Source organism: Antrostomus carolinensis, unplaced genomic scaffold, assembly GCF_000700745.2.
Source record: "Antrostomus carolinensis isolate BGI_N321 unplaced genomic scaffold, ASM70074v2 scaffold716, whole genome shotgun sequence".
Lineage (NCBI taxonomy): Eukaryota > Metazoa > Chordata > Aves > Caprimulgiformes > Caprimulgidae > Antrostomus > Antrostomus carolinensis.
Window position 1 is genome coordinate 21,482 of NW_010320958.1, and position 17,221 is coordinate 38,702.

Here is a 17,221-nt window from a genome sequence, read left to right on the forward strand (position 1 = left end):
CAATGGCAATGAAAAAAGCATCATTTCCCTCTGGCATTCCTCATTTTCTTTCTACCTCACATTTCTCCTGTCAGATATTGTGAATCAACATTCATATGGATTCGCTGGGGTTTTTTATTTAATGTTAAGTGGCTACATCAAGTAATTAAGAAAAGGAGGAAGGGAGAAGAACAGTGTACTCTAAAGACATGCTTTTCAGTTCAAGGTTGGAGTGGTACCAGGGAGTTATAGCACAATTAAGATCAGCTTTCCTTGGGCAGGGGTCAGATTTCCTGTGGGATTTTTAGGTGGGGGAAGAAAGGTGAAGCAAAACTAGGGAACTCGCAGAATAAATCCCTTTTTTTATGACATCTATGGTTCAAAACCATCTTTTCCTCATGATTTATAGTACACAGGCTATTTCTTATGCTAGGGATTATAAAAAGATGTAAAAATATTCAAATTGTCCATCTGCTTCTTGATGAAAGAAATACAGTTTAACTTCTCATCTTACCTTTGAGTATAAGCATAGAAAAACTGCAACATGCAGACTTCCAGTGAAAGATGTTTCTAGAAAAAGATACAAGAAGAAAGGGACTTTTTTTTTTCCTGACTTGCCAAGGCAAAATTGACAATGCTATAATGTTACTGCAGTGTCTGAAGATATAGCTCAATTCATTAACAGGATACTTTGAATATCCATTTAGACATCTCTCTATAAAGTTGTTAGCATCTTTTTTTTTTATTATTCCTCCTTTTCCCTGCCTGAAAAAAAACCCAACCAAAAAACCCCACCCTACCCTGATGCTAGGGTATGTACCTGTTTCCCTAATGTAAGCAGCCCATCCTCACAAAACATGGTCTTGTACAGAAGCAGCAAACAGGATTCTGGAGTTGTTCAGTAAAGGTAATGACTGAAGGAGGTATGACTTCCCTCCAAAAGTTCATCCATCTACTAGATACTAGAAAATTTTCACACAGTACTGCTCAGCTTTATGAATGAAGTATCCATATCATCAGTGTTCTAAGCTTCAGTAAGAGGACAATAAATAAATCAACAGCATCTCTACAGTTTTCATACCTTGTCCTTTGCTATGGCTGGAGGCTGCTTCAAAACTTCTTTCACTGTTTGTATAACAGTCTCCGTTCTCATAACACTGATAGATCGAACTAGCTCAACCAGCAGAAGTTGTTCTTCACCTGCTGTAGGAATAACCTAAAAAAAAATCAAATGTATGTCACATTATAATCACAGACAATGCTTATGTCAGAATTAAGGCAGCTGGTCTTATGGGATTGAAATGTTAGTAACTAACAGTTCATCTAGAGACTTGGAATCACTTACTATTTTCCTCAAGAATTCAGGAAGATTACCCTATTCCAAAATAAATTGGCAGCTCCCTGACAGTACCAATTGTAATTAGAAATATAATATAAATATTCTCCATATTTAATACTATATATTTTTTCACTGGAATGTCTGAATTTTCTACTTACTTCTTCTAAATCACTTAAAGCCATTACCACTATTTGAAGTGACCACTGTAGTGTAACCATACCTTTGTCCTTGAAGTATTTTTATTTTGCCTCCTTTCATTCCATACAAATGCAATAGCAGCCATGAAGTGAACACCATGATTCATTGAAATCGGACCCAACAGTTCAAGAATCTGCTGCCTCAAATTCTGAAATGTGGAAGCAGAACACATAAGATAAACACCTCAGAGTTACGTTCAAAACAGTTATCTATAAAGTCATACTTTTATAAAAATGGAAGGATGCACTCAGAGGGTTCATAAAGCTCTAGTCTGCATCCGGTACTCTTTAATCATTTTATTCATGACTAAGACAAGGAAAAATAAAATACATTTGTTAAGTTTGGAAATGGTAATGAACTGGGAAGCAACTGATAGAAAGGCACAGAACTAAAAATGATCTGGATGAACTCAAAAAGCATCCTGAAAAAAGGTAAGCTGGAATAAAGGCTTGATCTTTGCTTGCATAACAACTTCAGTGATTCAGGATGAGAAACTCTTTTAGATAGTGGTGCTACAGAAAAAAAGTCTTAGGATTATAGTGGATCACAAACTTACCATGACGACTTTGCAAGGAAGGGGAAAAAGAGCACTCATAAATAGCAACACCTCATGGAAGACACTAAATCCCTCAAAGACACTACATACCATGTCCAGTTTTGGACACTTTCAAGAAATGTACCACAAACTCACAGAACTCTAACTACAAAAAGAAAGATCAGTGCTACATGAATATGACTTACAAGAATGTGCAAAAACAGGTTTGTATATAGTCAGGAGAAAAACATAAATGGAGATATAACAGTTATCAAATGTGTACAAGGTAATTAGGAAAAAGAAAGGAAGATGATGTTCATGTCTGCCACAAATAGTGATGGACTTCCTTTATAGCAAGTGAGATAAAGACTAAGAAGTAGGGGTGGTGGGGAAATCCTAAAAGAAAGAACACACTGCTCTGGGACACTGAAATATTCACTGTTGAAACTCTTAATAACATGATTTTTAAGCTGTGATTCTGTGATGTCTGAAGTTACTGAGGCAAACTTTGGGTCAGGAAAGGATTTCCTGAGCTGTCTTCCTGACCTGTTTTCTATGACAGGGAGATTTCAGACAAAAAAGCACTTTCTACCTGTTTTCTAAAAGTTATTTTACCTTGGTCAGAGTTATTGCAGTAAGGATTGTCTAAGCTTGCAGGAAACTAGATGTTTTAAGAGGAGAGTTCTCTTTTGTTAAGATTTTACATTAATATTTTGTATCTTTTGAGGCATAAAAGGGTGGCTTAAATTTTTCATGGTGGATTTCATTTTCTTTATAGAAAACGAAGAGGTGAGACATTGTTATCTTGAATTAAAATACACTCAAGTTTGAAAGCAGATTCAACACCCATTTATAAAATGGTATTTATAAAAGCCTTGTTTGTGGGGTGGGAGAGTAGGTGAGGACAGAGGTATTAAAACACAATTTACATTTAAGGGAATGGAATTGGATTTATTTTGACAAAGGTATTAATGAACAACTTAAATTATATTATCCCTGATAGTCTGACCTTTGTTGACCCAAGATTAATAGTGGTAATGGATGCAGCAGCAGCAGTAGTTTTCTCTGAAGAATCTGCAAGGTGAAGGATGCTCCACAGCAAAGTCACAGAAGACATGATCATATGCAAGATGGATAGGATCCCATTGCGTGCTTCAATCAAGTGCTTCTGATCTACATTAACCAAAAGCTAGTGGATTTGAAGGGGAGAGAGGAGGAAGAGCATTCAATATCTACATAAATAGCATAAGTAAAACAGTGTAAATTGAGACTTAATAGACATGGAAGTTTTCCACCTTAACTCTTCTTCAAAATAGTTTTTCAATAATTCTTATTGTATTTACAGGTTTTGAGTCTATTAAAAATAATAGTTAAAAGAATCTTTTGACTCAGTTGTACAATCTCAAATGTATTCTGAACATGTGAGGCCCCATGTGTATAGCAATCAATTTTGTATCATCTGCCTATATCCTTGCAAAAGACTTATTTCAGAATTTTAAGTGTAACTATTACTCTAGGCAAAATTATTTGCATATACATTAAACACTTTTCAGTTACTTTTAAAAAAGTGGAAGGCAAAGGGGTATAAGAACAAAAAAAAATAAAAAACAAGATTGCAGGAAAAAAAATTTTCTTGCAGAATTTAGGCCAAATTCTTAAAAGATAACATGCTCAGAATATCACATCTAAAAACATGGCTTGACTAAAAAAGACAAATTGTGAATACACAGAAAGAGCAGAAGGAGAATGTTTTGACATATTACAAGATGAACACAGACCAGCCAGAAAGCAACAGGATAGGCAACAGTCTGGGAAGCTCCAAAAAACAAAGCCAGAGGTAAAAAGTGGCATTTTAGAAGTCTGAATGTTAAGGAATTTCTACTTCAGTTATTTCAGTACAACAAAAAACACCCCCCAAAACCTGCCCCCCCAAAAAACCCCAAACCAACCAACCAACCAACCAAATCTAAGACTATCCTCTTAAAAGTATAATTAGTATAAAATTGTTTTTCTGTTTGAGATGTGTATATTATCAATAAAAAACACACTTATAGCTAAGACGATATAGTTGGTATTTTTCCCACTCAGATTTTCATATCTGCTAATATAATCACAGTCCTTAATTTGACTTGTACTGCATAGGAACCTCTCAGACACCCAGATAAATTTACCTGATGATACTGTGTAGATGGATCCAGGAGGCAGTAATGAATTATTGTTGTGATCCCTTCTAATAAAGTAAGAACCATGTCTGGAGGAGTGACTGATGCCATCCAGAGAGGCCTAAAACAAAAGATGTATTTTTTTTTAATTGGGATAAAATAGTTGTAAAGTAATTCAACACTATCAAATCTGCTTAAAAAGATTATACACCTTCACATACACTTACCTATTATCAGATAATCCTGTTTCATATTTATACTGCTGAATTAAATTATCCAAGTTCCTGCAGAGCTGAAGAGTCACTGAAACAACCACCCTTTGAAGAACTTTCCCCATGTAAGGCAGTGTAGAAGTGATAAGGCCAATCCACTGGGGATGCATTTTACAGGCACAGTGCTGGTGTAAAGCTCGTATCACTGCACAGAGAAACATGCCTTGGCAGGTTATTGGCTGGGAATGTAAATACTGAAGAGAAGTCATCGGCTGCTGGGGACCAATGTGCTCCAAGTCCGTTATGACAAAGTCAAAGCCCGTTTCATTTTCCTCAGGCACAGTCATTACTCTGTGCTCCAGCACAATCAGTCGTTGAAGCACTTTTAAAAGCTGTGACTGCAGAGTACTACCATTGTCAAATTCATCTTCAGAAAAATTTATAAGACTGTCTTCAGAGAAACCTTCTTCTACGGCCACGAGGTTTTTTCCAGCCATCTTTTCACTGTGCCATTTCTGTGCACTGAAGATAGAAGATAGCAGACAATGCAGGATCACCTTCTGAACCTTGCACTTGGACAACATGTCCGAAATAAAACTAGGAAAGCCCTTTGCAGAGCTTTCTATCACTTTTGCCAACTCAGCAAAGAGAAGTGTCAGAATTTCTATACTCATCATTTGCATATTACGGTTTCCTATTAGGTCTTGCGAGGTTACTTTAACGTGAGTTGGATAGTGGCTCCGCATATAGTATAAACACAAGGAGATAAGAATTTCTATGTACATAGAGCTCCGAAAGTTATGGTTAGAATCAACTGGGATGTGGCTATAGAAATCCTTGCCCATAACAGATATTCGATGCCTGGCTAGAAGATTCTGGAGCAGTGAAAGCTGAGGAGTGTATGCATTGTTGACACTGGTAGTGGAGATAGCACTTACAAAAGCGGAAGGATTTGTTTTCAGAATTGCTTTAATTGCAGAAAAGGCATACAGTGTCCTTGAAGAGTCATACAGCTGGAGATAAAGGAGCACATGTTGATACAATGGATGGATATTAAAGTTGGGAGACTTTCGCATTCCTGGGGACCCCACATCACTTTCTATTTCTGAAATTTCTCCTTCTCCACAACTGTACCAGTTTTCTAAATCAAGACCATCACTAAAGAAGACGTTTGTTTGTTTAAGCTTTTCTGCTTGTGCCTTCTTCTTCTCTTCATCTTTCTTTTTGGCTATTTTCACCTTAGGTTTTGCACCTGGTTGCTTACCAGCCTCTTTAACAATTGTTTCTTTTTCTGACATTTTTTCTGGTAGCTTTCCCTTAAAGCTGAATTGAATACTACTGTGGCTTCGCTTTCTGGACTTTGATTCAGTAGAAGCAAGAGTGAGATCAGAGAGGGATTGCTGGCTTTCTGTAATACAGGGTGAAGAGTTATTCCTTGAAATTTCATCTCTTAAGCTCTCAAGTCCAGTCTCAGTTGAGGCTGACAGCAACTGGGAGCTGTCATTACTAAGCAAACTACTCCGGCTACTTTGAATATTTTGATCTTCATTTTTTGTCACCTCTACAGAGTTATCCAAAGAACTGAATTTACATAAAGTCTCCTCAGAGTGTAGATCATGTTTAACTGGTTCAGCCTCTTCTCCAAGACCGGTTACAACTTTGCATATGAGATCTGTAACCACTTGTTGCACAATTTCATCAGGTGAGTCTTCTCTCAGAGTCTGAGAGCTATCCTGAGCACTCAGACTTTCTGTTTCCACTTCATAACTGATGTTGTCTCCAGTAGATGACTGAGAACAGCCAGAGTCAGAACTCTGCAATATTTCAACCTGATGGTCAGGAAGGTCAAAATCAGACACAACCATTGGTATGGTCTCACTGCTGGTACTTAACAAGGAAAGCCTGTCACTCAGAGGGTTGACAGTCAGGCTGAAGTTCTCCATTTCATCCATAGCAAGTTGCTTTTCATTGCCTTCTTTAGGTATAATAAGTTGTCCTTGGCTTACAGGCACATGGGAAAATGCTTAAAGAAAAACATACAAAAATTATAATATACAAAATAAAGTTAATATGCAAACAACACACGTGCACATAACCAAAGCAAGATTACTTCAGCAGTACACCTTAGCAAAACAACATAGTTCTCCCGTAATCCTTATGCAGTCTTATCTGCTTGTGTTTTCATTAAAAAAAATTGCTAGTATGTTACTAAAATTACACAATACCTGTAAACACCTTCAAACTTTACCAGTATGTTTTCAGCCAGCTCCACATCAGTGGTCCTAATTCATAAAAGCATTTAATTTCTCAGTTAAGCTTCAAGCCCTATTATTCATTACTTAAGTTCAGCAAGACGTAAAAAAATGCTCTGGATTAAAATACTTGCAGCATATTATCTTAATTTGAGACCAATAAAACTTCAACGATACTTAGGAAACCCAAACTTCAATTAGGAAAAACATGCACAAATGCAGACACAAGCAGTACCTATTCCAGCACTTTGTTTTGCAAGTTACCCTCAAAAGTCTTTACTATGTTTTTACTGCTGCATGCAAATAACAAATAAAGAAAGTAAATAAGGAACTTTCTACAGTCTTCCTTCTTCTGTACATACCATCAGCACAGCTAAACTTCTGCATAAAGTGTTTTTCATTTTCTTCTTCAGGGTGATAGGGAGATTTAGTCCAGTAACATTCAGCCTGTACTCGCTGAACAGAAACTCGCTGAGTTTTTGGATGGAGAAGCAGTAGGAGCAAAGGTTCAAGAACCCTTGCAATATCATGTCTTTGAAGCACTTGATTTAACCAGGCTTGTCCCACTGACCATGTAGAACCATCCAAGCTATTAAGGCTGTCCAGCATGATAAACAAAGACCTAGAAGAGAAAGAAGAATGAACCTAGCACAAATTCTACACTAATCATAGAATAATTCCACTTTAATCTGATATATGATAAATTTCAACATGTCAGTACATACTCCAGTGTCTTCGTCATATAAACTGAGAGGAGAAATATAACTCAGCACTTCCTGCTGTCATTATTTTCTTCTTTTAGTAGATTTAGCCTTTAGAATCCTTTCCAGACTTGGGGAGAAAACAATATATATATATTGGACTCTGAATTTTACTGATTGATTTACATCCTCCAATAGCGCACGTTCATAAGCTCTTAGCTGTACGTACAGAATTTATTACCACTTCTGCAATGTGTGACAATATCAAGTCAAAGAAATAACAACCTTTTTACTCTGCTTCTTACAGCTAAGTATACATTAGGACATTTAAATAAGCCCTTTTCCACAACATTTCTGCTAGCTGAGGAAGACAAGACTAGTTCAGAGTCTGGATTGTTCAGTTTTTTTCTAAGAAGGCAGTCTGATACCAGAAATCCTCTGCTGCTTGCTATAAATAAATATCTTACAGAAAACGCACAGATTAAGCAAAATAACTGTCATATCTTAGTGCATGCTTCCCATTTTGTTCTTAAGTTTTCTTAGCTTTACTGTTACTTTCCATTTACATATAATTCAGTTCTGGGTTGACTTCTATCTCCTGCTTTTGTTTTTGCCAAATCGGAGCAAGAACTCAGATACTATGTTCAATGTACACAAACATTTTAACCACAGTGATAGTCAATGAATCCTGCGACCATTCCTGCACTTCTCCTTACAGCTACCAGAAAAATTTACAGCTTACATAATCAACATTGTGAAAACAACTGTCTAACATTAATTCTTTTCTTGTCCTTCTTCCTTGCTCTCACAGTTACACTGTAGTTCTTCAAGTTCTACACACTCTATGCCAGTATAGTGTAGTTAAAGATTTTGAAGCAAAATTATTTAAATTGAATCATGCTTGAAGTCACCAACCTGTCAAAGGTACGGCCAAAGGAAGAAGACTTGTTAATATGAAGGTCACGAGTGAGATGCCATAGCACTGCAAATTTTGCATGAGCTTCCATTCTTACTTTCTGTGGATCAAATTGTAAGTTAGATCTATCAGAATACAACAGCCTCTGACAAGAACTGGAAAAAAAAGGTGTATACAGTAGCTTAAAAGATATAATGGCATTATTACAGTTAACTTTTTTGAGTATGCGTTCAAATCCTATTTTCTAACATTAAAAACATTAATAGGCAACATTAGGCCTCTGCAAACAATTCAGTAGCATGAAAAGATTCTCCCTCATCTTGATCTTGGCTGCTTAGTTTCAAAGTTTAGCTTGAAAAAAGTTTTAAATAGTTAATGTGATAGCTTGACCGATACTTATTTCACTCTCACAAGCTGCACAGCTCTGTTTTCAGTGAGTTTATCTATATGTATCAAGGCACTAGACGAGATCATGAAGAGAGAGCAGGAAGAAACACGCAAGTTTTTCAACACGAAAACTCAAGCATACAGAGGCAGAGAGAAGAGGCAGAGAAAGAAGAGAAATTTGAAAAATTTGGCAAACATGGCAGAAACAGACAGAATTCCAATCTTTTAAGGACAAAAAACTAAAGAAGGGAGGGAACACATGAGATTGGAGAAGAATTGTACAGAAGCTGCTTCATCAGAAGCATCTAGTTAATGCATTTCCTCTGCTTCCCAACAAGGGAAAAGAATCTCACAGAAATACTTTAGCTGGAAAAAATTAACAGAGACAAATGTCAGAAGATGGAGCCCAGAAATATATAGCACAGCTCTTGGGACCTGGAAATAAAATAAAATCTTATTAATTACAAGCCGCTCTTTTGTCTTATATTTATATTAACTCTTACAAAAAGAGCCAGAATCAGATAATATAGAAAAATAATCAGAAAGAAAAAAAAAAACAAACCAACAACTCACTTCTGCTTAAAAGAGAAAGGGAATTAAGGCTGAAGCAGGAGCAGGAAATTATATAATCACAGAATCATAGAATGGCTTGGGTTGGAAGGGACCTTAAAGATCATCTAGTTCCAACCCCCCTGCCATGAGCATTAATAATATCAAACGCACCAGACTCAAAGATTGGTCTAATAGAAAGGGAAAGGAATTGAAAACAGATCTCAAACTGTAAAAAGAAGGTGATGACACAAAGAGAAAGGCAGTAAGGACACCTCAGCCGAGAGAGAGAAGGAGAGAAAGAGAAAGCAAAAGGATAAAGGGGACCACACATGACTGTACTGAAAAAGAAGCAATCCAACCCCAGTATCAAGAAAAGCAGCAGCAACATGGCAATGACAATAACCTGGCTGTTGCTCCTTCAATTTCTGTGGAGGAAAAGAAGCAGAAAGCCTAGATGCTACATTAAGACAAATTATTAGACAAGATGCAAGAATGAGATTAAATAAGGGGGAACACATCAGAGAACTGAACTGCAGCTGGTTAGGACACAGCAAAAGGAAGTATGCTTAAATCTGATGGAGCTGTACAGGGAAAGAAGAGTGGTTAGGATAAATGGAATGGAATCTAGAAAATCTGTATTCAATTACTGACATTACAAACACTTTTCACAGGTTTGTGAAACACCAAGAAGTCATTAAAACAGGGCTCAGCTACTACAGACATAAGGGTAAGGTTTCGTGTGAGTGGGAATGATAGGAAAGAGAGTGTCAGTGTCAGAGGGTGGACAAATCTTATGTTCTGCATGCAAGTAAAAGAAAGAGTAGTTTTAATGTTTGAAACAATCAACACAAGGCAACATTTTGTCAATATTGAATCTATTGAAGCCCTCCTCTGAGGCACCACGTCCTTTTTCTAAATATTATCTATAGTTATATAATTAACTCATCTTTTAGTAAATATGTTAACAACTTGCCTTGTCTCTGTGAGTCAGCTGCTGACTAATAACATCTTCACAAATGCTAGAAGACGGAACAAGGTTGTGCAGCTGGTAGAAGAGCTCCACACTCTTCTGATGATGCTGAGGAGTTCCATCACCCAACTGGTCCCAAAGAGTTAAAGCTATATGCTTTGTACACGAAAACAGAAGTTGCAAGAGACAAGTGAATGAGTATCAAGCCTTGTTTTGCTCTAAACTACGTTGAGCTCCACGCAATGACGGGACACGTTACATTTGATAACACCATATGACCAACAGGCAACTAATAAAACTGTTCTTTTTAGTTTCAATCTATGCAATCAGATTTATTCATATTTTAAAAATATTCATTGAAACAAGGATTTTCACCCAAGCAGTCAGTAAGACAATCACAGTGGCAAAACTTACTATATATGTTCATGTAGAGTCTAACACAGGTTAGAACTGTTATTAAAATACTCAGCAAGGAAATTTGGTTTGCCATACCAAGGACGGCAAAGTGGCAAAGACTGTCAGTCTTCACCAGCCAGGAAAAGAAGTCTAAAGAAAAGTGCAATGAGATACTGCACTGTACCTTGAAGAAATCTGTCTTTTCAGCCATATATCTCAGATTGCCTTGAGTAAGAGGAGGTCTGATGACTACTGCCACTCTTCCCTGGTTAGGGCTAAGAGGCTGAGCAGTTTCCACACTGTTCAGATTTTCTCCAGTGACGAGAGCAACAGATTGAGTCAATCCAACCAAGTCCATCACAAGGGAAATAGTAACTCCCTGAACACTGAAATCACTCGCTTGCTTGCAAGCATTCATTAACGTCTGTAGCCACAGTGGAGGCTGTACTTGTTCACAGTCTGAAATAAAAATCACAGATGATGCATTAATTTAACAGCTTTAAATATTATTAATTTTTCCTCTTATATCCCATAACTATATGTACAATTGCCCTTTATTTTCATATTTCAACCTGCCTGTTGTATCGGTTTAGGAAAATGTACGAAGGAGAAAGATACTTGATGTACCTCCATCTTTAAAATAATCAAATTAAGAATGTAATTCTGTATCACTTCAAACATTCAGTAACCAAAAAATAAATAGAAAAATTTGAACACACGATTTCATCTTTTAGACAAAACGTGACTTTTAGTAGTGTGCACATCCTTTCATTTGCTCTCCTCCTTCAGGAAATTCTTGACAAGTAATCAAGTCTTAACGTTGCAGTTGACAGTTTGGAATAATTCTGTAGTATTATATATATATTATATTATATAGATATTATAATATACATATATACAGAATTATTCATATATATATAAACTAAGTTTAAGCTGACAAAAAATATTTTTATATTTTCCCAGCAACACTTTAAAAGTAAATGTGATTATATTCTGCTTCCACTGTAGGTGGTTGTTTTCCCCTTCTTACCATCCTCTCACTTAATACCATACACTGGCCTGATAGTGCAAGTGTCTTTGTCTGAAGTTTATAGTCAACTTTCCAGGTGAATAATGCACCTTTATATTTTAGAGGTACCAAAGTAATTATTCTTAAAACTTCAAAAGGACTCTACTGATCATGTTCCTAAAAGAGGCAAATGCTTCCAGAATCAGACACAAGTGAAGAAGTGTTATTTGATAAGTGCAAATACAAATCTATTTAGAATTAAGAGAAGAATGATGCAATTTCCAATTTAAATGCACAGAAGTTAATTTTGCAATGTAAATTGGAGCCTAAATACACCTAACAATTTCACATAATGTTCTAGAGTTTACGGATATAAACATTATTCTGAGCTTGACTCAGTTCCCTTTTCAATTTCTTCAATTAAAAACAGCATGCATTTATCTGAGAAATTAAGCATATACCAAAATTTAAGCACAATTATTTTCTATCAATATCAGATGAATTTGGCTCCTCCAAATAAAGACTGATGACTCTCACCGTTGATTAAAGGCAATTGGGTCACATCACTCACTAATGCAACCCATCAAAAACATGTTCCAAATTTAGGAGCCCTTTAATAAATCCAGTCTCTCCTACAGTAAAAAAACCATATCAATAGAAGAAAAGTCTGATGTGTGAATTATGGGAAATATCTTCTCCCATTCTCTATTTTCTGTTCCACCAGCATTCTCTGTTATGGGCAGCAGGACTCCCAGGACAGCTACGCAGCCCCATTCTCATCCCCCCTGCCATTCTGTACAACAGGCATTTACATCTGAAACACCATTCTTCCTGTTGGTTTCAATGACCTACAATTTATGCTTATTCCTCAAAGTCACACAGTTTAATAGATTGCAAATGCAACATTACAAATGGGAAGGTTCAGATGATGAATGAGCAATGCAAATCTAAGATATTTAACAAAGTGAAAAGGATTCCTAGAGTCACTATCTTCATACAAGGCACATGCTACTCAAGCTCTACAGGCTTTCTGCTTTAGAGTTTACAATGCAGCAATAATCAAAAGTGCTATATCCACAGAAAAATAGTAAGGAAACAGTTGATTTTAAAAATATTTTTAATCACAGAATCACAGAATGTTGGGGATTGGAAGGGACCTCGAAAGATCATCTAGTCCAATCCCCTTGCCGGAGCAGGAACCTAAACGAAATTACACAGGAAGGCGTCCAGGTGGGTTTTGAATGTCTCCAGAGAAGGAGACTCCACAACCTCCCTGGGCAGCCTGTTCCAGTGCTCTGTCACCCTCACTGTAAAGAAGTCTCTTCTCAAGTCTAAGGGGAACCTCCTGTGTTCCAGCTCACACCCACTGCCCCTTGTCCTACCACTGGGCATCACTGAGAAGAGCCTGGCTCCATCCTCCTGACATTCGTCCTTAACATACTTATAAACATTAATGAGGTCTCCCCTCAGTCTCCTCCATGTTTTTCAGGGTCATGCTACAGAAGCAGAAATATCCTGTGTTAGATCTTTTACAAAAGGTAGCACTCCTTCAGCATTGCGATATCCTTAATTAATAAACAGCTGTATCCAAGTTGCCTTCAACTGACATAAATATTTGATATGTCTGCATCTCACAAAGTCAAAGATATGCTCTGCTCCTGGCTGTATAATGAAAACATACACAACACGTCTTAAAGACTACAGAAATAGAAGAAGCAATCATGTTGAATTAATGTACTTGTTTCAAAAAGCCAAAAGACTATTCATCTCCAAGCAGTGCCCACCACTTAGCCTTTAATAGATTTTGGAAGTTGTGGGTAAGAACAAAAGCTGCAACCATGAAGTGTCCTAGAAAAAATAAAATCACAGAAGACAACTGTGACAGTAGCCAAAATTATTGTAACTATTTCTTGCATGCTCTAAGCATATCCACCATGACGCTGTTTTAAGGCCGCAAACTACAGACTAGAAGTGGATCCAAAATTAGAACTGTAAATTGAAGACTCTGCAAACTGTAAAAAGGATTACCCACCTTAAATGTCACATTTTACAGTAATCCAGAACTGTCAACATTGTAATCACATTTCTGTATCTGAATGTGTTCACCTACCTGTGAACACATTAATACTTCCAAAACCTACCATTTTTATTTTGTTTTCTAATGTAACTGTAGCTAGAAGAATTGTTTGCAAGAACTTTTCCTTTAATAGCTGCAAAGTAAGATTAATTAATTTTTTATCTGGTATGATTTTTATTGGACAGAAGCTGATAATTTCCATGCATTGCACAAAGTGATCAATGTGCACATGAATCCAAAATTGCTAAAAAGAAGCTAAAAACATACTTGATGTCAGCTCTAGCTATGATAAAATCTGACAAAGAAAACATAATGGATCCATACAGTAAAGAGGAACATCTGAAAATCTAGATGCTATTCTCAGGCTTCAGTTTGCATAACTTAAATTTGTCACCCCAATATTAATTAGTGTCAAATCCCATGCTAGCAATATTCTGAAAAACTATGAGAAAAAATGTTTTGTTTCCAAAAAGCAAACCAATTGATACAGGAAGAAACATTTCTGAGAGGAACAGCAAACAGCAACACACACAAAGCATGAGTACTATTACTTTTTTTTTTTCCTTTTTTTTTTTTTTTTGAGGAGGAGGAGGAGGGGAGGGGGAAGCAAAGAACCAGAAAAGAATGCAGCTTACCAACTTCAGGTTTCCCAGGATGTAATTCCGAAGTACGGTTTCCTTCAGCAATGTAAACGGGAAAGCTTGAACATTCAAGATACAGCTGACAAGCAGCAATAAAGGCAGGAAGGTATTCTCTTGGTGTTTTTTTCTTGTTTGTTTTCCTCACCTTAGCATCAACTTGTGATTCTCTGTCCCATTTTGTGGTCTGTCCTTGCTCTCTAGTGGGGTCTACTGGAAGCTCTGCCCCTACAGGCTGAGACAAGGAATGACTCTGAATGACATACAGATTGATAAATCTGGTTAAAAACTGTTGGACATACTCCAAACAGCACTGCATTGCAGTCTTTTGGATCGTTTTCCCACTTCGAGTTGCTGTCCCCTGTGTCATTATGGAAGGAGGCTGAACAATGGTTTCCTCAGATCCCACAGTTGATGCTGTCTCAGTCTCTGAGGATGTGCTACCAATAATAGGAATGCCAGGCACACTGTGACCTTCATTCAGTGCTCTATCGATGTCATCAGTTGTATCTGCCTGGTATTGTACAAACTCAGTGAATCCACTTTCTGATGATCGACTGCTTGGAGGGTTTTCACCATCTTCAAACACATCATTAGGATTTTCAAGTGAAACTGATGGCACCTGAGTGAGATAAAAGTTTAATGATTGTTCAAAATGGGTTATATAGGTCCTAGAGAGAAAACATTTATTTACTGCTCCATTTGAAAGCAACAATTTTATACCACAGTTTTACATCTATTCATATAAATACGTTAAAATGATGTTTGGTGTTTCAGTAATCTTGCCAGATCAAGATAACAGTTAAAAAAAAAAAAAAAGCAGCCTTGTTTATCAAGTAAAATACTTTCAATGTTATTGCTTTTAATATTTTCTTCATATCATAATCACGTCTGTTTTTTATGAAAGAATGCTGAAATGCATAGGCACAGGTATTATTAATTTATATGGCATCATAAACCAAAATATTCATATATCAAAGAAAATCCCTCACTTCCAGCAGGAAGCAGGACATTGAACTATGTTGCTTATGGTCACCTTAGCTAGCAAGATTCTTTTAAAGCTTTAGATTTTAACATGTCCTAAAAAAGGACAGATATTTATCTGTTAATCAGAAACTGATGCAGTTATAAAGGAGTAAAAAATGCCTGCAGGCAAAGGAGACAAAAAGCAGATGTCAGCCAAGAAGAACGGGAAGACCTGAGAGAGCAGGAAAAAGTATGCAGTTCTCTGATCATGCTTCTGAAGTTCCCACAGTACAAATAAATAATCACATTAGACATTACATTATTTTAACCTGATAACTGTCTAGAATAATTACAACTATTAAAATTTTGTCTCTTTAGGAAGGCAGGATCAGTGTTAACATTACAACTGTAAGTTGTAAAAACACCTTAATGAAGTGAACTATAGAGCTATAAATGAAGAATAAAATCTTTCATAGTCTAAAAAATATTTTTCACACTTCCACATTTATACTAATAAAGCCAGCTCCATTTCTCAATAAAATTTATGCTCTTTGACTTAAGAAATTGCCTGTTAAATATGGATGGAATCTTAATTCATAGATGTATATATGGTACAACTTTAACTAGTATCTTTCTTTTTATGTACCAATTCTGAGATTTGGAAGTTGAGGATTTATTTCAAATAAAAAGTTATAATTATAAAAGAATAAACTTTCATTTAAAAACTACTAACCATTTACAACTAGAAAAAAAACCCCAAACATCCTGGAAACAAGAAAGAAGGGTTGCTCCAGCAGCAACAGCTCTTCATGACTCATTGTGCACCTTAATTCCTCATCAGTTCAGAATATGCCCAAATCTGACGAATGATTTCTACTCCAAAAGAACACACAGCAGCTTTCTGGGCTGCTCTAACCCCCTAGAGTCTTCTCAGTAACTGGTAGCACAGTTTCTGCTTCCTGGTGAGAATTTGAGGTGAATAGGGAAACAATTTAAACAGAAGTGCATGGATCAGTGGGATTAAATGCAGGTAAAGAACATGACCACATACTTTTCATCTGGCTATCCTACTGGCAATGGCAGATATTGCCTGAGATCTAAGAGGCCCAGAAGCTGTCTTGCTGTCTGACATCCTAATCACTAGCCATCTTAAATACAGAATTTGAGCATAATCATATAATGAATAACTTTTTCATTCATAAATAAAAACAGAGACATCATTATCTATGGTGAATTATGTCTTGCTTTACTAGAAACAGAGTAAGAATGAAAATTTGTTTGAGATAGTTTTCACTGTCTCCTTTATTAATATGTACTAAAGAGCTTGGAAAGACATAAAGGGTAACCCTGTCCTATGAAATACAACATAAAAGAGATCAGAAATATGGTAATCGGTGTCACTATGTCTTAACAGAAGCCATGGCCACATGAGTCAGTTGTAATTGCAAGAAAAAGGCTGTTGAAGTTTCAAAGGGCAACATAATTCAATCAAAACAGAATTAAAAAAAAAGGCAAAATAGCAAAACCAGGCTGGCTAGAAAGAATAAGGATAGGGTTCTGCTTAAAGGATGTTAGAGTCCTAATCGACAAGGTGAACATGAGCAAGCAGTGAACCCTTCTGGTGAAGAAGGCCAGCCACATACAGGACCATATTAGCAAAAGTACAGCCAGCAAGTCAAGGGAAGTGATTAGTCCCCTCTGCTCAGCAGTTTTAAGACAACATCTGTGTCTAAGTTCACATTCTCTAGTACAAAACATTGATGTATTAAGTCCAGTGGAGTGTCATCACAGGAGCACCTGACATAGAAGGAAAGCTCAAAGAGTTGGGTTTGCTCAGTCTTAAGAAAAAGAATGCTAAGAGTTGTCATTTCCAAGCTAAAGTATTCTATGATTCTGATTCTATGAAACTGATTCTCTAGTTTCTTCAGCAGG

General features: G+C 36.6%; 1 protein-coding gene across 2 annotated transcripts in view; it reads right to left on the minus strand.

Annotated features, from left to right (window-relative positions):
- DOP1A (DOP1 leucine zipper like protein A) overlaps positions 1–17,221 on the minus strand; it is a 54,612-nt gene that overhangs the window by 15,303 nt on the left and 22,088 nt on the right. For both annotated transcript variants that reach the window (XM_010169726.2, XM_010169725.2), the window contains exons 14-24: positions 14,321–14,945; positions 10,784–11,058; positions 10,207–10,359; positions 8,294–8,394; positions 7,036–7,299; positions 4,441–6,426; positions 4,223–4,334; positions 3,061–3,240; positions 1,539–1,664; positions 1,061–1,195; positions 494–549 (exon numbers count right to left, since the gene is read on the minus strand). In XM_010169726.2, the coding sequence (XP_010168028.1) occupies positions 494–549; positions 1,061–1,195; positions 1,539–1,664; positions 3,061–3,240; positions 4,223–4,334; positions 4,441–6,426; positions 7,036–7,299; positions 8,294–8,394; positions 10,207–10,359; positions 10,784–11,058; positions 14,321–14,945 (4,013 nt within the window). The remainder of the gene's footprint in view (positions 1–493; positions 550–1,060; positions 1,196–1,538; positions 1,665–3,060; positions 3,241–4,222; positions 4,335–4,440; positions 6,427–7,035; positions 7,300–8,293; positions 8,395–10,206; positions 10,360–10,783; positions 11,059–14,320; positions 14,946–17,221) is intronic.